Consider the following 25,087-nt stretch of genomic DNA (forward strand, 5'->3'; position numbering starts at 1 on the left):
CCACACACACTGTGTTCTGAGAATCAGACAGCCATCCCTCCATTTCCTCAAGTTCCACCTCTGCAGATTCAAGAAAACTTGAATGGAGAATAATTTGAGAAAAAAAATCATCTGTATTGAAATGAACAGACTTTTTCTTGCCATCAGTTCCTAAATAATACAGTATACAACTATTTACATCTTTATAAGGTAGTAGGTACTAATAGAAATCTAGACATGGTTCCAAGTGTACAAGAAGACAAACACAGTTTATATGAAAATACTATCCAATTATATGAGACTTGAGCTGGAGACCTGGAATAAAGGTCCCCCACATATACTGAGGGGCAAATATACTACTAAATGTAGAGGGTAGAATTAAAAACAGAACTTGCCTGGCAACAGCAACCTTGTAGAGTGTAGCACAGCTACTGCTCCCATTACACTAATGTCAGAGCCATGCAGATGGATGTTACTTGGAAAGCAGAGAAGACAAAGGAGAGAAAACATGTGGGGATGGTTTAAGTCAAAAGCTGTTTAGGTACATTAAAGATACCCATTAGACACCTGATTGAAGGTGTCCAGTTCAAAGCAGGGATGAAGACTGGATCTGTGGATGTGGGGATCATTGACATGGATTTCTGGAATGAAAATAATGGATGAGCTCCTAGGAGATGGGCACAGAGAAGCAACGAGTCTGGAACCCAGCCCTGATGCGCATGCACATGAGTGAACTGCATACAAGGAAGGACCAAGGACTACAAATGGAAGAGTCAAAGAAATATCTCTCAAAGGCCAGGAGATATTCATACTTCAAGAACAAAAGAGGGGCTGCAGAGATGGTTCAGCGGTTAAGGCGCTCACCTGCAGAGACTAATGACTTCAGTTCAATTTCCCAGGGCCAGATGCATAAGGTGGTGCATACATCTGGAGTTTGTTTGCAGTGACTGGAGTCCCTGATATGCCCATTCTCTCTCGCCTTGCAAATAAATAAATAAATAATATTAAAAAGAAGAACAGGAAAGCTGGATGTGGTGGTGCATGCTCTGCATCCCAGCACTTGGGAGGCAAAGGTAGGAGGATCACTATGAGTTCAAAGTCAGCCTGAGACTACACAGTGAATTCCAAGTTAGCCTAGGCTAGAGTTAGAACCCCCCCTCCCCCCCAAAAAAAACCTTAAAAATGAAAAGAACAAGAGAGTAGTCGACTGTGTCAAGAACTCTTGAGAAGTCAAAACAAAGAGAAAGAAGAGGCTTTGAGACCAGGTCACTGGTACCACTAATGGCCTTCTCAAGAGCAGTGTTGGGAACAGAAGCCTCCACAGTGGGGGAGAGGAACAATGACAAGTGGAGACTGCAGGGACACCTCTGTCAAGTTTGTGGTGAGCGAGCAGAGCAAAGGAACAGAAGATAAAGAGGCAAAGGGAGACAAGGGAAGCTGTTTTGTTCTGGCTTTTTAATGTGAAATTCTATAACATGTTTCCACACCAGTGGAAGTCACCTTGTAGAGAGGGAAAAAAACTAGTTATGCAGAAGGAGAGGGAATAAGACTAAAAGAAATTGAGAGAACTTTTTTTTAAAAAATATGAAAGTCAGCCTACATACACATTAGTAAGGGGCACCTGCAAAGATATGTGATCCCCAGGGGTCCATGGGATTCGTAATGGCTGGTCAGGTGCCAGGGACAGCACTCAGGGAGTCCATTGTAATCACACTGAAAACATACAATTAGTATAGATGCTGGTTATTCATGCTTTAATGAGTAACTGATTTGAGGAGCTTTTGCTATCTTGTTTAACTTTACTTAACAGATAATAATTACGCTTGTTTATGAGGCATAAAGTGATGTTTTGATATATGTTTACATGGCAGAATAATGAAACCAAGCCAATTAACACTTCCATCACTTCACAGACTTGCCATTGTTGTGGTGACAATGCTTAACATCTTCTCTTCACAGGTTTGAAGTACACAACATGCTATTGTCAATTTAGAGTCAACATCCTATACAGTCGATCTCTAAAATGTGTTTTCCTGTCCTGTGTACCCTTTAAGTAAAATCTCCCACTTCCCAGCCCTCCTTTTATCCCAGCACTCTAGAGGCTTAGTTAGGAGGATCACTGTGAGTTTGAGGCCAGCCTGGAGCTACAGACTGAGTCTAATGTCAGCCTAGGCTGGAGTGAAACCCTGCCTCAAAAACAAAGCTAAAAAAAAAAATTCAAAATCTCATAATTCCCTACGTCTCTTAGCCTCTAGTAACCACCATTCTATTGTCCTCTTCTGTGAGTTAGACTTTTTTTTAAATTCCATATATAAGTGAGATTGTGCAGTATTTTCCTGTCTCTGCCTAGCTTGTCTCACTTAGCATAATGTCCTCAAGGTTCTTCCATGTTGTCACAAATGAGAGAATAATCTTCCTTTTTAAGGTTAAATAGTATTTTATTAGGTTGCTAACCTCATTTTAACTATGTATTCATTGATGGGCACATTTTTATTCCATATGTTGGCCATTATGAATAATGTTGCAATGGACATGGCAGTGAAAAAGTGTTTTCAATATACTGATTCAGTTTCCTTTGGATATATACCCAGAATGAGACTGCTGCATCATATGATAAATCTATTTTTAAATTCTGAGGAACTGCCATATGGTTTTTCATGATGGCTGTGTTAATTTACATTCCCTCCAACAGCTACAAGGCTTTCTTTTCTCTTTGTCCTCACCAGCACTTGTCTTTGGCCTTTTGACAATGGCCATTCTACCAGGTGTGAGGTGACATTTCATTATGGGTTTAACTTGCATTTCCCTAACAGTCAGTAATATTGAGCATTTTTAATATATCTGTGGTCCATTTGTCTGTCTTCTCTTGAGAAATGTCTAGTCAGGCTCTTTGCCCATTTTTGCAGGCTTGTTTTATTTGTATTGAATTGTATAAGCCCCTTATATATTTTTATATTAACAGCTTATCATATGTAGAGTTTGCAAATATTCTTTTCTAATCCATGGGTTATCACTTCACTTTCATAACAGATATATGGAAGTTGTATTTTATTGCAGAATTTATCATAAAATGCTGATATGCAATGCTTTTTATCCATCCTTGAACTCTGTTTTAGAATCCTTAACTCCAGAAAATCCATTAAGAAGGAATAAGTTAATCCTACACATTCCAATAAATGGGACTAATTTGACAGTCAACATGCAAATTCAGAATGGTAGCCAAATGGAAGCTGTCACACTACATAATGAGAGCACACTGTGTGACGGAAACTGTCCTAAACATGCATTAAGGACCATGGCGTGGGCAAACAGATAATTATGATTGGATAGAGCAGTCAGGAAGGTCTTCTTTGAGAAGGGGAGATGGGAGCCTCGCCAGAGGAACCTAAAGGTACCAGCTGCTAGAAATCAGAATATGAATTTCTGGACAGAAGGAACAGACCACATGAAGTGCTAGAGTAGGGGTTAGGGTGCTGGAGAATTGGAAGGACACCAGAGGGCCAGGGGACAGACAGGACAGACAATGTGGGGGTGAAGCTGGACAGGCAGGCAGAGCCACAGCAGGAAGAGAACAGACCTCAGGAATTTAGATTTCAACTGGATTCCAATACAAATATTGTGTGTAGGGCTGGAGATATGGCTTAGAGGTTAAGGCACTTGCCTGCAAAACCTAAGAACCCAGGTTCGATTCCCCAGGACCCACGTAAGCCAGACACACAAGAGGGCACAGGTGTCTGGAGTTTGTTTGCAGTGGCTGGAGGTCCTGATGTGTCCATTCTCTCTTTCTCTCTCTCTCCTTCTCTCTTTCTGTAGCTCAAGTAAATAAAAAAGTTTTTTAAAAAGTTAAGAATAAATGTGTAAATAAATAAATAAAACCTTGCCTATATGCCAACACTAGCTTGTCAGGAAAAGTATCTCATTCGTAATAGCATTAGAAACTATGTCTAAGAAAAAAAAAACCTTAATAAGAATATGTAGTGAGACTATTTTCACAAAACAAAGCTCTCCAAACTTTTGGGAAAATGAGTATAGTGCTAGGTGTCAGCAAGAATCTCAAGAAACAGCATCTTATTGTTAGTAGAAAGAAAACATGGTGAAAACTTTCAGTAGGGAGAGCAATTTGGTAATTTTACACAACTATGTCACTTCTAGTAAGTTTGTCTAAGGAAATTTTCAATACCACAATCAAAATTGCCTATTGACTCTTCAGAATACATTCTCCACAGAGTAGCTAAGAAGGTGCTTGTAAAACCTGGATCAGTTCATTCCAATGGTGTGCTGGTCAGCCCTAGCTTTTGGAAAAATATGTAGCACACACTAAGTGCTTAACAACTGACTCTCTGAGAGAAGACAGCTCTGAGATGTAGCTTCAACTATAAATTCTGTGATATAAATACTCTCGCCACAGCTGGTTTTAAGTTATCAACATGACATGACTGAATACAGAACTGAGAAGAGATGTGCATAATAGGTTCTCAAAAGCCCACATGAGCCAGCACACAGCAGAGGTCATGGCCCCTCTGGCACAGAACCCAGTGGCGCATGTCCACTACATCTGACAATAACCTCACTTACCCTGACTGCCAGAGCTCTCCATGACCAGGTGTCCCCTGCACACCTCCTGTACCTCCTCTTCCCATCTCCTATCCCCTTTACTCAAGCCTTCTGAGTTTTGATTGAACTCTCAAGTTCAATCCCATAATGAAAGATTCTTTGAACTTATCCTTTCCAAGCTCTTCCCCTTGTCACTCAGGTATCTGCTGAAATGCAACCTTTTCATAAAAGGTATCCCTGAGACTCCAAGCCCTTTATTCAGCACATTGTCTTTCAAGGTAGAGTCTCGCTCTAGCCCAGGCTGACCTGAAACTCACTCTGTAGTCCCAGGCTGGCCTCGAACTCACAGTGATCCTCCTACCTCTGCCTCCTGAGTGCTGGGATTAAAGGTGTGCACCACCATGCCCATCTGAGATGTTTAATACATAAAACCCAGCCAGCTATCACCTTAAAATGAGATCTATGGAAGTTTTCCACTGGTACAAATCAAACTAGATATTGGTGTTTCTCCTAAAGACAAAGTCTTTGCTCATACCAGATCCAACTCAAGTTGGGGAATTACAAGAGGATGTTTTGGCTTTACTTTCATCTCCCAATGTAAAGAAGCAAAGCTGTACAGTTCCTGTAGCTGAGAATAGGAGTCCTCTATACAACAGCCTTCTCTTCTTCCTTCCTAATGGATCCCTGACTATAAAGAACAGCTGAATGCTCCTCTAATAGAACTGCATTTCCAAGCACTCGCATGAGTTAGGAGAAGTCACATGACCCAGACCAGGCCAAAAGAGATGCAATGGGAAGTTACCTGTGTGGTTGTGGAGAAAGGTCTTCCAAAGGGGGCTGAATGCATGTGTTCATGACTCTACAATGAATACCAATAACCCAACTGAGGAGGGTCCTCTGTGCAGTGGGGACGAGGGAAAGGGATTCAAAAGTATAACTGGATAGGACTATAACCAACATGTGATGTGTTCATCCAGGAAAGTTCATAACTGGTAAAAACGGGCCTTACTCTAATACTATGTTTCCTTTTACCTTTTTGTCATATAGTTCTTCCTTTTTCCATCCAGACTGCTCAAAATACTGAACACAAGCCTACCACTTGTGACTATGAGGCAACAAGACACAGTAAAGTTAGATGAATGGAAAATATTGTAAACAATATCACAAAACTACCTCAACCAGCCCCAGGATACCTCCTCTAGATATCATGTATGCAATGAGAAGAAAATACAATTTTTCCTTCAGGTCAATGTACTCAAAAGTCAAAAATACATCTTGTATCTGTCCATAATATGGTACAAAATGACTTTATGAGAAAACTTTTTTTTAATGTAGAGAAAAATGTAGGGAATTTCTCAAATCTCAGATTTACCCCACAACAAAAATCTTTGTCCCAAAGAATCCAGAAAGTAGAGTGTGGTGACACACACCTTTAACCCCAACACCAGAGAGGCTGGAGTAGGAGGAACTCTGTGAGTTCCAGGCCAGCCTGTTCTGGATTCCTTGCCTCAAAAAAAAAAAAAAAAAAAGAAGAAGAAGAAGAAGAAGAAGGAGGAGGAGGGGGAGGAGGAGACAGAGACAGAGAAGAAGAAGAATCCTGCAGATTTCCAAGTAACACAGGAACTAGAAATAGCTGACTTGCTTTGTGGTTTGACACAAAACAATGGAAAGGATTCCTTGGATGACTATTATCAAGCACCCAAGGTCACTGGCATGTTTGTGTCCTGGAGCAAGTTATGAAGACTTAAGCTAACTCATTTATCATCCCTGTTAATTGTTTGGAACCCCCATGCCTAGCTATCAGTTAATGTTTGGCTTTCATAGGTTTAAAACACACCATTGCTATCTTAAAAGAATTTCTAGAGGCTGGAGAGAGGGCTTAGCTGTTAAGGCACTTGCCTGAGAAGCCTAATGATCCAGGTTCGATTCCCCGGCACCCATGTGAGCTAGCTGCACTTGGTGGCTCATGCATCTGGAGTTTATTTGCAGTGGCTAGAGACCCTGGTGTGCTCATTCTCATTTTTTCTCTCCCTCCCTCCCTTCCTCCCTCCCTCTCTCTCCCCCACCTCCTCTTTCTCTAATAAATATTTTTTTTTAAAAAAAAGAGTTTCCATTTGGGGAACCTATTTGGGAACGTCAATAGCTATGGGTATCTTTAGAATCTTGAAGGTACTCTGAAATCCAGAGGTGAGCATTTGCATTTTCATAATCTCCAAAGGTACCCCCAACACCAATACCCCAGAACTCAGCAGAAGGAACATAAACTATGACCCAGTGAGTTCTGTGCTCACCTATTTTACATATACAGAGATCCAGAAAGACCAAAGAGCAACTGCTCCTCAAAGAAGATGTGGAGATCCTCAGGAGACAGCCTCAGGTAGACCACTGTGGGGGACCATAAGAACTCCCTCCTGACAGAACTGGACATGGCTGGCCAGGCCTCTGTGAATTTTGGGTATCCACTCACCCTGAAGTCACAAAGCTAGACCAATGACTCTCAGAACAGTTACTTGAAGAGCTTAGCTTTATGTATATGTGAAAACTTCTCCTAAAATGAACTGCTTCTGAAGCGGTGAGGACTGGTCTCTAGACAACCCAACTCCTCAAACTGGGAGTGAGGGAAGACAAGGTTGCTGTATAAAGTGGTTGTTTTTCCTGCTCAGCCACAGCCTGCGAAGGACAAGACACAGTAATACTCAGACAATTCAAGCCAGGTGTGGTGGTGCACACCTTTAATCCCAGCACTCGGGAGGCAGAAGTAGAAGGATTACCATGAGTTCAAGACCACCCTGAAACTACATAGTGAATTCCAGGTCAGCCTGGGCTAGAACCCTTCCTGGAAAAAACAACAGAAAAGGACCATTCAACAGGAAGACATTGGTGTTCAACTCCAGAAAGACTTCAAGAGATATGTCCAAACCTCTAGAACAGTCAACCCAAGTGCACACATTCCCCAGTCTCCTGCACATTAACTGGCTCTGACCTCAAACATCTTGAGAGGAGCTTGAGGTGATAAAGGTGGGCAAATGATCTCTGCTGGCTAAAGTGGGGAAGGCTCTGACCAGCCACGTCCACAAGGGTGAGGTTGCAACTAAAAGGCAAGAACTCAGAACAGAGGAGCCCTGGGAGAGCAAGGCCTGCCTTGTGTCCCAGAAGGTTCTGGTGCCCCAGTTGTATCAGCTATAACTTCAGAGTGTCCCTCTGAGCCAAACCAAGGCTCAGCAGTGGGGCTGGTGGATACCAGTCACCGTCCTACTGTGTGGTGCAAGATCCACAGGCCAGTAACCACTAAGGCCCTAAGAGGATGCTGTGACCCACCACCATCACCACCCTGGGCTGGGAGATCTTAGCCTCCAACTGCTAGGAATGTCATTGGCACACAGATGAGTATCACCATCTTTGGGAAGGGTCTTGTTTGAAGCTGGCTGCTTAGACCAAGGCCATGTCATCTTCTAGGGACAGTCTGCATCCAGTGTCTGGCAGATGAAGGATGAAAAGCCTGGCTTGTCTGCCCGATTCAGGACAGCTCTCAGAGACCACTAGAATTATAGAGCCCTACTGTTCCCATGAGGTAACCTGAGGCCTTTGATGACAGCATCACAGCCCGACTTCTCCCCCTCCCCACTCCTCAGTTATCCCAGAGAGAATCTCCAGAGCACCCCAATAAACCTGTGCATGAACCCAGCCTCAGTCTGTTTTCTGGAAGCCAAGCCACAGGAAGCAGCCTCCCCGCCATGCAGTAGTATAGAGTGAGAGTCAGGAGCAAAGCAGATGGAAAGCCAGGTGACCTGGGCAGGGAAGAAGAGAGGAGTGGCTGGACAGAGCCTGCTCTCCCCTTGCCAGCATCAGTAGAGAGGCCAAGTGCTCTGTATGTAACCAGAAAGGAGAGATGGTTGGTCATTTGGATTTTTTGGTCATGTGACCCAAAGTGGGTCTATAGGAAGATAAGAAGGGAATGTGTTAGGTAACAATATCCTCTAAGAAAATCAACTCTTGCTACCTTTTTCAGAAGCAGCTGTGACCACTTATGAGCAACCCTCAAGATGGAGCCTGTTGGCATTCTGCCATAGGAGGAGGGGGGTGGGGAGTCATTAGATCTTTACCAGGGATTCAGCTGCCCCACACTGTCTGTAATGCTGCATGTGGTCTCAGGGCCTCAGGGGAGATAATTTATAGAGGGTGAAGGTGGAGAGAGGGAGAGCTTCATCTATAAAGCCATGGGGGTAATAATCTCCAAAGAGAGATAACACAGACTGCAAAAGTTCACACTTCAACTTGTCCCTGCTGGGATGAGACTTTCTACGTCTTCTTTGGGGTTTCCACACTCCTGTAAGCACCCCCTTACCCATGCTCTGTAACCCCTCTCCCATGGTCTTGCAGGAAGCCCAATAAACTCATTGGTTTGCCAGGCTGGACTTTGGTGGAACCACCCATTAGTCTATCATGGGTACTCTGCCTGGGGTAGAGGGCGCAAGTGATTGTCAGTGTCTCCCCAGAAGATCACTTTTACAAGAAGGAAAGACTTAGAAAAGGAAGATGAGAAAGAGATTTGAGTCCTAACCAGGTATCCGGAAAATATTTCATCTTAAGTCCACTTCTGAAAAGAGTTTACAAATAGGGGAAATGAGTTTGCTTCAGTACCAACTATGATATGTAATAAATGAGGAAATGGCAGTCCCAATAGGTAACATGACTAACCCAAAGCTGCCCAGTTTATAGGAAATAGAGCTAGAATTGAAGTAAAGGGAGGGTGCAATTGGGTCTTTCAACCATTAGGCAACACTGCCCAGAAAGAGAAATGATTAGAGGTAGTTAATCAGTGTTACAAACAGAGCACAAAGAGATGACAGGCTCAGCCAAGGTCACACAGGTTCTTGGTGACGTCTTCTGTTACAGAAACAATTCTCGAGCTTGATCTAGTACTACTGTGGGGCCCAATGTAAAGCTATCCTCCTCAAAGAGCATGTGTGACACAGACCCGCCCTCGCCTCCTGGGCGCCTCCGCCTGGGGGAGCCTGAAGTTAGAAGACATCAGCCTTAGACAATGGGCCCAGCGCAGCTGGGCAGCAGTCGCTGACCAACGGCAGAACCAGGACCACAAGCAGGCTCATCCCAGTCAGTTCCACTGGGACCCTAGTTCTACCTCCGAGCCTCACCTCCGTCCATCTATCAGACTTAACCACACACTCGGGGTTCCTTGGGGGTGCTTCTGAATTCAGCAAGCTCACTGAACCCACCCAGGAGGCATGGGGCTCCCCAACCTGTGCCGGATGCCACAAGCTGAGCCACAAGCATCCCCAAAGCATGGCCCTGGCTCGGGATAAAACCAAAGTTGCCAGCATGCTAATTAGCGGCCCTGAGAGGTTAGGCAGGCTGAATGACAATTAATGAGTCTATCTCTCTGTTTCCTGCTGGTGTATTATTAATTCATTCCACCTCTCCCATGGGACCTGAGAGATAACACAGTCTGCAAAAGTTCACACTTCAACTTGAGGCTGAGACGCGGAGGAGGAGGCCTGTTGGGAAGAAGTTGTGGTTCTCGGGGGAAAGTTCCCTCCACAGACTCACTCCTAGGAACTGATCCTACAGAAATGGAAGTGCAGGTCATAATGCCACGGGTTTTCCTTGGCAATGGCAAAGTCACTAGAGACTCCCTTTGATAGGAGCTATGCCAGGACTACCACACAACCTTAAAAAGACATTAGGGACATCTTTCTAGAAACTGCCAAGGGAGGATGTTGTGGTGGTTTCAAATCAGATGTTCACCAAAACTCATGTGTTTTGAATGCTTAGTCCCCAGCTGGTGGCATTTGGGAGGTGGAACCTTGCTGGAGGTAGGCTTGGGGATGTTATAGCCAGCTTCCCCTTGTGAAGCTCCACTTGCTCTTGCTTAGCTCACTTTCTCGCTGCTCTTTCCCACCTGCTGTGGCAAGGAAGTGTTGCCCAGCCTCCGCTCATGCCCTGCTTTCTCCTGCTATCTCAAAGCTTCCTCTTGAGACTGAAAGCCCATACAATCCTTTGCTCTCATCAGCTGCTTTTGGTCTGATGTTTTGTCCCAGAAACACAAAGGTAATTACAACAGATGCCCACCTATATTGTTAGTTTTTAGTATTTTATTTATTTATTTGAGAGAGAGAAAGAGAATGCGTGTGCCAGGGCCTCTAGCTGTCACAAACAAACTCCAGATGTATGCACCACCTTGTGCATCCAGCTTTATGTGGGTCCTAGGGAATTGAACCTGGGTCCTTTGGCTTTGCAGGCAAGTGCCTTAACCACTAAGCCATCTCTCTAGCCCCTGTTCTTATTTTCAAGTAAATTAACAAGAGCAAAATACATATTCCTGTGTGTGATATGATGTCCTTGCATGACAGAAAAGGAGAAAGGGAGGGAAGGAGGAAGAATTGGACAAGCTCCTCACAACTTAGGCATGGGCATGGCAAAGAGGAGCAGCCACAGTGGATGGTGGCCCAGGACGGTTGAGATCAGCAGCAAGGGGTTGAAGTGGGACTTAAGCCAAGCTGGCTCCCCTTCCAATGAGTGCTGCCCCAAGAACCAACTGTAGTTCTGGCTGGCTCCAAAACTAGAAACCCCTCCCTGCTATCTCTGTAAGTCTGAGGAGATATAGGCTTCTCTCACTAAGGTCAACAGGTAAGATGGCCACACCTCAAGGTCCTGAGCAAACACAGAGCCCATGTGATGGGGTAATGGCCTGCGAGCATTGACACAAAGATACGGCAGGGGCCCCAGGCAAGATAAGTCAAGTGAAGGAAAGAAGTGTAAAAAATAAAGCTCAGGCCTGGAGAGATGGCTCGGCAGTTAAGGTGCTTGCATGCAAAACCTAAGGACCCAGGTACACAAAGTGGCATATGTGCCTGGAGTTCATTTGCAGTGGCTAGAGGCCCTATCACGCTCATTCTGTCTCATTCTCTTCCTCTCTCTGTCTATTTCTCTTTCTCACTCTCTCATAAATAAGTAAATAAAAATAAAATATCTTTTAAAAAGTTTCCCTTTCCCCACATGGCCCCAAACCCTGCAGTCATTGGTTCCTTCCCCACTTCTGGCCTCATCAATATAAAGAGGAAGGGAACAATAGTGAAAGGGGCCAAAAAGCAGAGAAGAACAGGAAGACTCGGCAATGGGCAGGGAGCCAGGGTGAGCAGCAGAAGTCATGCCCAGTGCTGGGAGGCCCCACTGCTACTCAAGAGGAAAGGATGCCAACTCTGAAGGTGGCAGTCCCCTGCTTCCTCAGATGGCACTGTGAGATGAGATTATGATGAGCTCGTCACCCTCCTGGAATTCTTTACATACACACCTTTACAGATGCATCAGTTTTCAGTAATTTCTCTTTTTTTTTGTAACTTTTTATCAGTCTTTTTTAATCTCCTCATCACTGGTTATTTCTACTGTGCCTTCATCCATCCTGTCATACCCAAGGGGGGGAAAAAGTCCTCATCTTTTCCCTTGGCTCATATGCTGCCAGAGCCCCAAGGACCATGCTGGAAAGTGGGGGCAGGCAGCGAGCCAGGGCCTAGGAGCCCTGTCCTCCCTCTGCCAGCCCCTCCCAGCAGTGTCTCTGCTACTTGCAAGACTGTGGGTGCAATGCACAGGAATATCCACTGGAGGGCACCACAAAAGAACAAAAAAAATTTCTTGGAGGGGCGGGAATGAAATATCAGGAACTGGAACTGTGCAGGTAGCACTAGAGGATGCCACTTACTTAGTTTGGTTTTCCCCCAGAAAGCTAATTAGGAGCAGAATCTCAACATGTTCAGAAGGCTGAAGGGTCTTCTGAGACCCACACAGAACACAGGCAGCCTGGGGAGATAGAGACCCTGGCTTGCCTGCGCCTCCAAACAGGGACAAGAGAGAAGGTGCAAGAAAAGGCCGCCCAGCATGGTGATCACAAACTCCTCCCCACTGCACTGCCTTCCATGGTAGCCTTCGGAGGGCAGAACTGGGCAACAAGTCTCAAAAAGCCATGGCTCCTGGCCTTGAGCTCTGGGAAGATGAAAACACCTGCTTCTTCCAGAGAATCAGGTAGTATCAGTGAGGGAGCATAGCAGCTTTGTTTGTTTGTGATAGGGTCACACTACATAGGCCAGGCTGGCCTCAAACTCAAGATCTTCCTGCCTCAGGTTCCTGAATACAGAGATTACAAGCATGTATGCAGCCACACCTGAATACTTATGCAAGCCGGCAGTCATAAGGACCCAGGCAGGAGCCTTCCTTCCCCAGCACATAGCAATCCCAGAAGGGGTCACTCCTGTGAATCCAAAACTATGCTGCTTGAGACAACACCAAGTTTATCTCCCCAGCCCTGCTCTTTAGGGAGAAGTTTCTAAAACTGTGGAAGATATGAAGGGGGCAGGGAATGAAGAAAGAAAAGTCACTAGAGACCAAACCCCAGGTAGGCACATCACTGTAAGTTCAAAGCCAGTCTGGGTTACAGAGTGAGTTCTAGGTCAGTCCAGGGCTAGAGTGAGACCCTACCTCAAAAAAAAGAAGAACATCATCAAAAAATATTGCCTATTGAGATCAGACCTGCAAGCAATCCCTTATTTTGAATCCTCCAGAGACAGGAAAAGAAAATTCCCTGGAGTGTGCTGAGGTTGCCCAAAGGGCCTATTTTTAAACAAATTTCTAGGACTCCCTCAAATTGTGTCAGTTCCTGAGGCGGCCTGGCCCTCTGGATTCCCCGCGCTTTCCTGTATGGCCCAGAATGCCAAGACAGCGGGGCACATGCTGCAGGTCCCTTCCCGGCGGCTGGCTCTCAAATGTGATGCTGCTCGGGATAAGAGCGTGCTGGAGGCTCATGCTGCCTGTGACCCCTGGCATCTGCCCTGATTCTGCATACCTACTACACTGCCACCCTAGGAGCCTGAAAGCTTCATCTTTCAGCAAGGGGGTTGAATTTTTGCAAGGCTACAAACTCAGGAATGCCTTCAGACCAACCTGGAATCCAAATGAGTGAATGTAGCCCCAGGTAAGCAGTAGAGAGTGGCCTGGCATCCTCCTCCACCTCCCCCAAGCATAAAAGTTTAAATGGAATTAAAATACAGGTCATTCAATAAGCACTTCTTTTCTTTAATTGTTTTGTTTATTTTTACTTGTTTATTTGACAGCGACAGAGAGAGAAAGAAGCAGATAGAGAGAGAGAGAGAACGGGCATTCCAAGGCCTCCAGCCACTGCAAACGAACTCCAGATGTGTGCGCCCCCTTATGCATCTGGCTAATGTGGATCCTGGGGAATTGAGCCTCAAACCAGGGTCCTTAGGCTTCACAAGAAAGTGCTTAATGATAAGCCATCTCTTCAGTCCAATAAAGCACTTTATTTATTTATTTATTTACAGAAGAGAGAGAGAGAGAAAGAGGGAGGGAGAGAGAGAGAAAAAAAGAATGGCTCACCAGTGCCTCTAGCCACTGCAAACAAACTCCAGATGCATGTGCTACCTTGTGCATCTGGCTTCAGTGAGTACTGGGGAATCAAACCTAGGTTCTTAGGCTTTGCAGGCAAACACCTTAACCGCTAAGCCATCTCTCCAGCCCTCATAAAGCACTTTGATTCAACTAAATAAATTCCCCATGTATTCCTCCTGTAGTAATTTCCACGGATACTAGTATTCTATGATGTGGCAGAAAGAATGTAAGAGAAAGGAAGAATAGGGTTGTTTATAATACCATCTTCCAAAAACAAAATGGTCTTGATATTCAGGACCCCACAGTGCCTGACACTACCTACACAAGACCTTCACAATAAGAGGAAAAATGATGACATCAAAATAGAAGGGAGATTAATTGGAAAGAAGGAGGGATCCAATGGAGGGTGGATTTGAATGTATGAGAATAAGGGTGGTGGGTGGGAATTATCTTGGTTATTGTCTAGACTTACGGAAGCTGTCAATTAAAAGTTTTTTTTTTAAAAAAAGAAACAAAGTGATGCCCAATTTGGTCAGCAGGTGGCAGCACGTGCAACTAGATCTGTATGGTGTTGGCTGCTTTTCAAGAATCCAGTGAAAAATTGGCCCAGTGGCCTTTAAATTTTAGCTAGAGATCCTGAAGGTGGAGTAATCTGTTTCCTTGAAGAATCTGAGGTGATGATAATGTAAATGCTAGTGAGAAGGTTTGGATGACTGAGTCGTCATTTCTCCCAACCTGACTGCCCCCTCCTCAGCATGCCCCAAATCAGGATGTTATCAGTAGGGCTGTTGTAACAAAAGTGGGGTGGGAATTTCAGGACCGGTTCCTCCACGCCTTGGACACCATGATCTGTGACCTTGCTCACAAAGGAATGACTCATGTGAAGAACCAGCTTCATGGGGACCCCCCCACCCCACTTCCTCACCTATAAGTTAGGTCTCGATGACTGAGAGTAAGTGCTGGTGTGCACCGACTATTTCCCTATGCTGGGCACTGAGCACGTCCGCATGTCGCTGACATGGTGCTGAGGCCAGCCCTAACTCAGCCTCTGCTCTGCGGGTTTCAGTACCCCTTGGATGCTAGTTGCAGGTAGTGGCAGACTCCTGAAGGTGAGGAAACTGACACTGGGAAATGGTCAAACACCGGATCAAGTACGTCGCATTCTGTTTCTCCTCCATGGTACTTCAAACAGGTCTCTGCACGCATCTTCAATTGAGCAAAGGAAGAAAATGAGGCTCGGGAGAGCTAAATGTTTGGTTCTAAGTCAAACAAGATGTGGTTCTGTAGTAATCAAACAGAGAGAGGCAGGAAGGAAGGCACCGCCCACAGAAGCTGTATTAACCTGCCTTGTCTACCGGTCCGTGAGTCCACTCCCTACGGTTGACTCTGGTCTACACTCAGAGCTCCTCAAGTCCTGTCCTCCTCAGACTAGACCTAACAATATGGTTGGATCTGTGAGAGGTTGAGCAATCATCTAGTTTAATAACTATCACCACACTTAATCTTTATGGAGCATGCATTCATTCACTTATTAATTCACAAACACCAATGGCAAGTGTTGCTCTCAGCACTAGGGGTACAGGGGGAACCAGGTGGTGAAAATCACTCCCCTCGTGGCCCTGAGACGCTCGTCAGAAGAAGCAGTCAGCCGCACAGGGTATGGGACACAGTGGCAGGTGTATGTTGTAGATTGTATGGTGAGGGACACCTTTCTGAGAAGGTATATAAGGACTAAATAACAAGAATGAGCTAACCCTGTTAAGGTCTGAATAAAGCACATTCCAGACTGAGGGCAAAGACAAAAGCAGGTCTCTGCTGGGCCTGAAAGCCGGCCAGTGGAGGTAGTACAGAAAGTAACGGAGAGAGAGAGGAAGAGGTGAGGCCAGCAGTCAGGATTGGTAAGCCAGGGCCAGCAGTGCAGGCTGTACTCTAAATAAAGGGAAACTATGCACTTTTCTACATGGCCCTGTCTTCTATGTGAGTAGACACATTCCTAGATTCCAGGGAAACAAAGATTCAATGAGAGAGGTCAGTTAGGAGGCCACTGTAATGGGCCAAGTGACAGTGGCTACAGGCAGCTTCTTGCAGCAGTGGGGGTGGAGAAGGGTTTGTTCTTGGGATATGCTTGAGAGATGGTGTCAAAAGTGCTCGGTAACTGATTAGAACTGAGGGAAAAGGGAAAGAGAATTAAAGCGGATGAGAGTATTTTGCTAGAAAAACCATATGGGCACTATGCTATGAGACAGGGAGAGATGAGGGGCCCATACTGAGTGAGGAAATCCATTCTAGCCATGTTACACAGCGACAGTGCATTTGGCTACAAGAGTCAAGGGCACTTAGAAAGCTACATTTGGGGGTGAGCTGCAAATATATAGGCCTGACTGGTGTCGTCCAGGAAGACTATAGGCAAAGAAGCAGCCCAGAACAATCCCAGGGCTCATTAGTACCAGTCCATGTGATCTAAGAAATGCAGTCAGACGTTACAACAGGCCAACCAGGTAGGGATTAAATCCCACTTCACTCAAAGGACCAAGAAGTGACAACCCGCCCAAAGTCCCACAAGTCTACAAGGAGCATTGTAAGAATTCCAGGCTGAATCGAGTTCCTGTCACTGGCCTGGTGGTGCACTGGTCACTAAAGGAGACACTGAAGACAGACTGTGAAGTTACAGTATGAACCTTGGACTCTGCCATGCAGGGAGAGCTGCTTGGTTTCTTTAATCTGTGGACTTCCAATGAATTGAAGACAATTCTTTTCACTTTGCAAACAGCCATTAAGTGTCTGTTATGTGCCTGGCACTGTGCTAAGTGACAGAGACACCATCGAGAGCCGACTGACTTCTCTGCATACAGACTAGTGGGGCAAACAGACATGTAAACAGGCAATTACAATACAGTGTGATAAGTACTATGATTATGGAAATACCGCTTCTCTCTTCATAGAGCAAGTCATACCAACCTACGCAGACTTTAAAGTTACACATAATTTCCTTTCTTCCAAACCCGTATGTAATAATAGTTCCTTATGAAATGTTTCTGTTCTTTATAATAGTACCTATTATTTCCATTAGTATAAATAATACATGCCAAGCACCTAGCACATAGCCAGTGCTCCATCATGGTAGCATTCATCGAGATGTGCTTTTGACCCAACACTAACTCTCACTTGGAGCACATTTTTCTCCTCTATAAATTAAGAACAATAATCATAACTAGCCCATAAGGTCATCACAAGGTCAGGTGTATAGTATGTATGAAAACACAGTAAGCTGGAGGGGATTGTAGTTTTTTTAAAAAATCTTCATTGCTAAAACATGGTTTCATGCTGTTTGCTAATGTTCCAAACTTTCGTTTACTAAGTATAGTATACTAATAGTATAGCATAGTAATACAAGGTACTAACCAAGAGAACCTTATAACCCATATGCGCAGCCTGAGGAAACCTAACAGTTCTTTGGGAAATAACATTCTGCAGGAGATACCTGCTTCATCAGATAACACATGAAGTAACTGCCTTTAGAAAGCACCTAAGTGCTTTGTTAGGAAACAGAGAGCCTGCGCTCTGGAAATCCTCCCCTCTGAACCCTCCCATGCCCTCATTTGGCTCACCTCACCACAGGCAAACCAGGGCAGGAAACCTCCGTGTTTGGTTTCTAGTCTGCTTCGTGCATCACCAGGGTCCTGACTCAGTGCCAAGGAGGCGGGATTTGTAAGGCTGGCATGTGTGTGTGCCTGCATGAGGTGGGCTGTCAGCTGTGTGGGCAGCAGACAGGGGGACTTTAGCTGAAGGAGGGCAGGAAGCTGGCAGAGACGCCTTCCTGATTTCCTGCTGCAGCAAACCAGTGCCCTGAGACATGAGGGTGCTGTTCACAGGGCCTAAGTCAGGAGAAGCCAGAAGGCAGGAGACAATGGGTTCTAGAAGCCTTCAAGGGGACAGAAAAAGAGACTCCTCACTGACTGTTTGGATGGAGGATTCGGTGCTGTCTGCAACCTCCACAGCCCACAGCACAGGTGACCCAGCGAGCTCAGCTCCTCCCCCACAGTGCATTGCTTCAAGACTTCCCTCAACAAGAACGTACTGTGAGCTGACCAGGCACCAGGCACAGTTGTCAACACTGCAGATACAACAACGTTCCTACCTTCCAGAAGGTTACACTCCAAAATGTTATGTCCATGTGCTGGGGAACAATACGAGCAAAACAGGAGCTGAGGAGATGGCTCAGAGGATAAAACTCTTGCCACACAACTCAGAGTGCCTGCGTTTGGATCCTCAAGTCCCATGTAAAAGCCAGAAGCTGTGGTAGGCTCGTGTAATGCCAATGTGTCTACACTAACAAAAGGGCTAGAGATAAAGGAATTTCCCAGAAGCTTAGCAGAGTGGTGAATGAGATTGTTGTCAGCAGCTCCACGTTGCTCGGATGAACACCCAATCCAGACACAGTTTAGGGGAGGAAGGGGTTTATTTCAAGCTTACAGATCTAGCAGACATTCCATCAATGGTGGAAGAAGCTGCTTCCATACATCCACACAGAGAGAAACAGATAAACATCCAGCAAACACCAGAAGCAGCAAGCACAAACTGGCGGCAGCAGGATTCCCAGAACTCACTCTGCTCTCTGCATACCTTTGCGCTGGAATTCAGATCCATCCCCAGGGACACCTTAGGACTGGATTCCAGGATCTTCCCCCAGTGGCACCTCCACCAGCCAGCCAGCTGGAGACCCAGTTGCAAGCTTGAAAAACACACCTTAGTCTACTGGGGACATACACCCCAAAGTACCACAGAGACCATGCCTCAAAACAAAGTGGAAGTTGAGGATCAACCCAAAAGTTGAACTCTGACCTCCACACATGATGCACCATGGGATGAATGCATGTGTGTGTGCACACACACTCACATACTATATATATATATATATATATATATATATATATATATATATATATATATTTCAAAAGCAAAATAAGTCCAGGCATGGTGGTGTACACCTTAAATCCCAGCACTCAGGAGATAGAGGTAGGAGAATCACTGAGTTCAAGGGCACCCGAGACTACAGAGTGAATTCCAGGTCAGCCTGGGCTACAGTGGAACACTATCTCAAAAAACCAAAATAATAATAATAATAATAATAGTAAGGTAAGACAATGGCAATGGGAGCTATTACTTTATCTACACTGATCAGGAGGTCTCTCTGCATAGTGAAGGAAGAGATATACAGGTAGATGGGGGAGAGAACTGTGGGTAGAGGATCCCACAAGGGCAAAAGGAAAATGGACTGGGCATCTTACAGGAATCGCAAGGGCCAGGGAAAATGGAACAGAGGGGAGGGAGGAGACAGACAGGAAGTCAGAGCTGCTTTGCATTGTAGGTGCTGTGATCAAGGCCAAGAGGCAGGGAAGGGAGGCCATGCAGGTCCCCACAGGGTGTGTGAAGGACTGTTCTGTGGGGACGGGAAGTCACTGGAGGGTTCTGAGCTGAGGGCTGATGTGATCGGCAGAAGCTCCCTCTGTGTCTTTCTAACTCCTCTGTAAATCTAAGACGAGCCAAAGAAAGAATTTTGAGTTATGAAGGTAGAAACTTACTCTAGCAAGGAGGTGCAGAAACAGGGAGGCTGTTTCAGAGGTGGTCTTGGGCAAGGTACTTAAGCTCTTGGGCAAGGTACTTAAGCTCTCTGAGATCTAAACATCCCCCCACACATGCCCACCAAAGGCTTACATGTTAAAGGCTTGGTCTCCAGTGTAGCAGTGAAGGCTAGCCCTTTGGAATCATAACAGTTCTGACCTCATGAATGGATTAGCCTGTCCACAGCTTATAAGATTCACAGCTTATGGTTTGGGGGGAAGGGACTTAGTTATCGAATTATCGAAAGCAAGTTTTCACTCTTCTTTTTGTTTTGCATGTGCATGCATATTTGGTGTGCATAAGTATGTTTGTATACACATAAGCACACGTGTGTGCATGCATGTGGTAGCCAGAGGTCAACACTGGATGTCTTTTTCAATTGTTCTCCACCTAACTTTTTCTTTTTCTTTTTCTTTTTTTTTTTTTTGTTTGTTTAGCTTTTCAAGGTAGGGTTTCACTGTAGCCCAGGATGACCTGGAATTCACCATTTAGTCTCAGGATAGCCTCTAACTCACAGCGATCCTCCTACCTCTGCCTCCCCCGACTTTTTGAAACAAGATGTCTCACTGCACTATGTAGCCAGAAGGCCCTAGAGATCTACTTGTCTCTGCCTCCTCAGCGCTGGGATTACAGGTGTACACGCTAAGACTGGTATTTTATGTGGATGCCTGGGATCCGAACTTAGGTCCTTAAGCTCTTGTGGCAAGTACTCTTCCCGTAGACCTATCTCCCCAAATCTATCAGCCCTCTCTTGGCTTCTTGATCACCATGGCATGAGTAGCTTTCCCCCGTTGTGTGCTTCTGCCAAGATGTGGATCCTTGCCACAGACTTAGAAGCAACCATGCCAAGAGACCATGTACTGAAACTTCTGAAACCATGAGCTAAAATAAAACATTCTCACTTGGCTATTTTTTTTCACAGTGACACAAAGATGACATGATAGTAAGTTTCACTAAACCGTCACAGAGTAAGTGAATTAACATTTGTATATAGTCCCTGGAATATTTGTAGATATCTAGTGAGGACCATGTTAGTGTTCCTTGAACAGGAATAAAAATGAAAGTCTTAGAACAGGGGGGCTCATGGCACAACTGGTGAGACATTTTGAAGGGAGAGAGAATGGAGACTAGCTAGAATTGGGTATCAGTGTGAAAACTTAGAATGGCTCCAAGATTTCTGACCCCAGTGCCAGATACAGTGTGGCTACCACTTACTGAGATCAAGAAGGCTATAGGAGAAGCCCATGCTTTGATTAGATGTGTTAAGTTCAAGATGCCTAAGGACATGCAAGTGAGAGTGCTAACTAAGTGGGTGGTATCCAAGCTTCAGGGAAGAAGGCTTGGAGATGCCAAGACTTACCAGTGTGTCTGGGGCTGGGTTGAGATGACCAGGATTTAAGTGTTGATAGGAAGAGAATAGGTCCTCGACCTCTAATATTCAGGGATTTGGAAAGGGAAGAGATTGGAGGACAACAGCAAGGAAAAAAGAGAGACAAGAGTGTTTTGTGACAGTCAATAGAAAAAGGTTAAAAGAAAGAGGATGTGATGAAATGCTGCTACTTCTAGGCCAAAACAGATGGAGAGAGAGAAAATCCACTGGATTTACCAATGGGGAAACCAATATAGCCCAGGGCAAGAGCAGTTCGTTTGGCTTGGATGAAGGTCTGATTGGAATGGGTTCCAGGGAGAATGGGGAGAGAAAAAGAACAGACAAGGGAGACCTCGCTCTACCTGGGCATGAAACATCCACAGGACCTTGATGAGTGGTCAGTGTACAGTAGCAGAAGGAAAGACCTAATGCAGGAGGTAGGCCGTGCAGGGGTAGGAACTCCTACATGCCTCCCTGGCTACTGCTACTTTCCACATGCAGTAGGAAGACAACTGTAATCATGAGTGAGAGTAAGTTGGTAAAAGACATTGGAGTTGGAGAATGAAGGGAAAGGTGTATGAAATAATGTACACAAGATTGATAATGAGGGACAGTTGCAATGCAAGAGGGTTTCGGGGCAGGACTCGGGTGGACTTGAGGTGGTGATCATGTTTACAGTGAGGCCACACAGCATGGCTGTGAGTTTTTCCACAGCAGTGCTGGGTGTAAGTGAAGAACGGTGTCAAGCGGGATTTAAGCAGAGTTGGAGTTTTGTAGGAGCAGTATGATGAAGCAAAAGAGAGACAAGATAGTTGAGGCTACAACCTCGGTGATTATAGTGATGATGAAGCAGCCTGCAAACCAGCTTGGGAGGCATCCAGCATTCTTATCCTTGGCTAACGACTGCCTCTAGTTTAGAAACTGGTAGAACCAAGGTTGGGGAGAGTAAGAGGAACTTCAAAATGAAAACCACCATTTTACTCTGGAAAAAAAAAAATTAGCATGGATAATAGAATTAAATTAGGTAGGGTGGGAAGTAAATACATGGCTAAGGGTTGGGGCAGAAAAAAAATAAATAAACGGTCTTATGGATGGGGTGGGATTACAGAAGCTTTGGAATTACGCACTAAAGAGAGTCACTGGACAGAAAAGACGTGTTGCTCAGAAGGTGGAATGCTTGAATCTGAGATTAGAAGCAGTGCAGTTTCAACAGGGCCATAACACCAGAGAGGAAAGGTCTCAGCAGGAAGCAGTGAGGCAGTGTTACTGAGGGAAAAGATCTTAAAAATCCAAGAAGCCAGGGCACAGGAAGGGCCACTATGTGGATACTGAAGTCACCAAGAACTACTGGCATGAAAAGAACTTAAGAAGGAAGCAATAAAAACCAAGATCTACAAATCTTCCTTGAATGAAAGGAAAGGAGTGACTGGGACTCTGTAGATGACTACTATCAAGAATGGCAGGAGGGACTCTGTGATGACGTGTGTGCCACAAGTCTGTGATCCCAGCACTCATGAGGTGGAGGCTGAAGGATCTAAAGTTCAAAGCCAGCCTAGGAGCCGGAGCAATGGCCTAGTCAGTAAGGCACTCCCGCACAGGTATGAGAGCTTGAGGTCAGATCCCCAGAAAGTACATAAATGTCAGGCACAGTGATGCGTCCTGTAACCCCAGAGCTTGGGAGGCAGAAGATGGGTGGATCCCCAGGCTAGCTGGACTAGCATCATCTGTGAGCTCTGGATTCACTGAGAGACCTTGTCTCAATAAACACAGCAAATAACAATTGGGGAAGATCCTAGTGTTGACCTCTGCCCATACATGCACACATGCCTACCCATGCACTTGCACCCACACACATATGCATAAAATCCACACGCACATGTGCATGCACATAGACACACACATGCCAGCCCAGAACACGTAACAAGATCCCTTGAAAGAAAGAAAATAAAAGCAGAGAGGGGGAGGGAAAAGGAGTGGATGGGAGGGTGAGAGTCAATATAGAGGATTTTGCCAATGATAAAAAGTAAGTTCTAAGCAGTGTGATTCGGGTTTGGAGAGTTTGAGAGGGGTAGTTTAGCCATTACCTTTTCATTGCTAGAACATAACATCCAACCAGAAGCAGCTTATGAAAGGAAAGAACTTATTTTCAGCTTAAAGCTTCAAGGGGAGTTTGATCATAGCAGGGAATTCACAGCAAGAGCAGACAGATGAACATCACATCTTTATATCAGTAGGGAGGAGGAAGGAAGGAAGTACAGAATTAGCTTACTAGGACTGTCAAGAAAATACCAAGGTCTGCTCCCAGTGACACACCTTCCACCTCCAAAAGGCTCCATCAGCTGGGGATTAGGTATGAAGCTTAATTTTTCATCGAGTATTGCAGGAATTCTTGAATTAGGCCAGATGACAGGTATTGGGTGGTGTGAACAATGTGTATGTTCCATGAACAATGTGTATGTTCCATGAACTTCCTTTAAGGTTTTCAGTTGTATTAGCAAAAGTATTAGCATTAGTACAAGGTATGTTTGTTGTTTTAGTTTTGTTTGAGAAAAGTTCTTACTATATAGCTCTGGCTAACTTAAGTTCTCATTACGTAGCCTGGGCTTGTCCTGAACTTTCAGCAGGTCTCCTGTCTCAGCTCACTGAGCATTGGAATTGTAGGTATATACAACCATGTCCAGCTAGGAGAAATACTTGTGTGAAGAAATAGCAACCATCAGAGCTAATGGGGTTCAAATAGCCATCTACTTCATCTACTTCCTCCTGCTCATTATTCAAAGCCATAATGAGGTGATTTAATTGAGGGAACACCACTAATTAAGTCACCTTGGGATTAGCCCAAGTCTCTCATCTCCCAACACCAGTTCTCTAGCCAAGACAGCCAGTAGCTTCTTGAGGTAACATGTACTAAAGGAAATGAGAATAAAAGACACGTGCCCTCATGGTTAAAATCAGGGACTCTAGAATCCTCCTGTCTGGGAACAAATCATGAATTAATATCAAATTGCACATCAATGTAGCTGTTATCAAGTGGCCTTGATAAAGTCACTGAGCCTCCCCATGCTCATTAGTTAAACATGGATATAGCTGTACCTACCTCATGGCTGCAGTGAGGATTCATATGAGTTAGTACTTGCAAGGTGTTAAGAATGTTTCCTGGCACCTAAGGAAGTGGAAGGTTTTAAAAACTAACAGCTCTGAGAGATGAACAATGCACAAGTCTGTTGAGTGCTGGCCAAGTTCAACTCCTGAATCCCAGGGTCCCGGCACACATCAGGGTTCACTGGGTGAATGAACCAACTAAGATATTAACCTCCACGTGAATCAGAGCAGCTCACTTGCCATCTCAATCATCCACAGAAATCAAATGGGTCAGTTCCACAATGACTACCACCATTAGACACCCGTTGCTAGTCTCTCCACACTTGACATTTAAGAATGGAACTATTTCAGACAAAAGACAGTAAAGAAATGCAGACTATAGGTCATGCCAGCATGCATAATAATCGGTGATCTAACGGAAAAAACAAAGGCCTTATACGGGGTACAAACCTGAAGGAACTGAGCACTCAGTGGAATAGCGTCTTTCTATAATTTAAGACTCCTGGGAATGAAAAATACTAAATTTTCAAGGGGCACACGTTAAAGTTGGCCTGGGTCAGAACATAAACCCTTTTGCCCTACACAGCAAGAGCTGAAATAAAGCCACGTCAGGCTACATGTCTTGGTTAACACCCTCCATCCCCTGTGACAGACTTGCCCCAATTATCACCACCCAAGGGTGGTGTCAGAAAGAGTGGGGTAGCGGCAATTCCTAAAGGGAGGATGAAACAGGTGAGTCGTATTGTCTCCCACCTAGTCGGGGATGTCAAGATGTGTGTGTGTGTGTGTGTGTGTGTGTGTGTGTGTGTGTGTCCCGCTGGCCCTGCCCGGTTCCCAGCTCCCTCCCGGGCCGCCCGCCCGTACTCACTCCCACTCCTTGCGCCGGGCCTGCGGGGTGCTCTGCATCTTGTGCGCCTCGTGCGCCTTGATGATGTCGCGCTGCTCGATGAGGCCCCCGCGCCTCCGCTTCATGACCTCGGGGCTCACGGGCAGGAAGGGGCCCGAGCCCGCCTCCAGCGCCGCGCCGCCCTCCCAGCCCGGGCC

The 25,087-nt window shown here is 45.4% G+C and overlaps 1 protein-coding gene across 7 annotated transcripts in view; it reads right to left on the reverse strand.

Annotated features, from left to right (window-relative positions):
* The window catches only part of Cacna1e (calcium voltage-gated channel subunit alpha1 E), a 393,282-nt gene extending 368,293 nt beyond the window's left edge, over positions 1-24,989 (reverse strand). For all 7 annotated transcript variants that reach the window (XM_045145813.1, XM_004658733.2, XM_004658731.2 and 4 more), the window contains exon 1: positions 24,912-24,989. In XM_045145813.1, coding sequence (XP_045001748.1) covers positions 24,912-24,949 — 38 coding nt within the window. In that variant the 5' untranslated portion in view covers positions 24,950-24,989. The remainder of the gene's footprint in view (positions 1-24,911) is intronic.
* Positions 24,990-25,087: the final 98 nt, after the last annotated feature.

Source organism: Jaculus jaculus, chromosome 1, assembly GCF_020740685.1.
Source record: "Jaculus jaculus isolate mJacJac1 chromosome 1, mJacJac1.mat.Y.cur, whole genome shotgun sequence".
Taxonomy (NCBI): Eukaryota; Metazoa; Chordata; class Mammalia; order Rodentia; family Dipodidae; genus Jaculus; species Jaculus jaculus.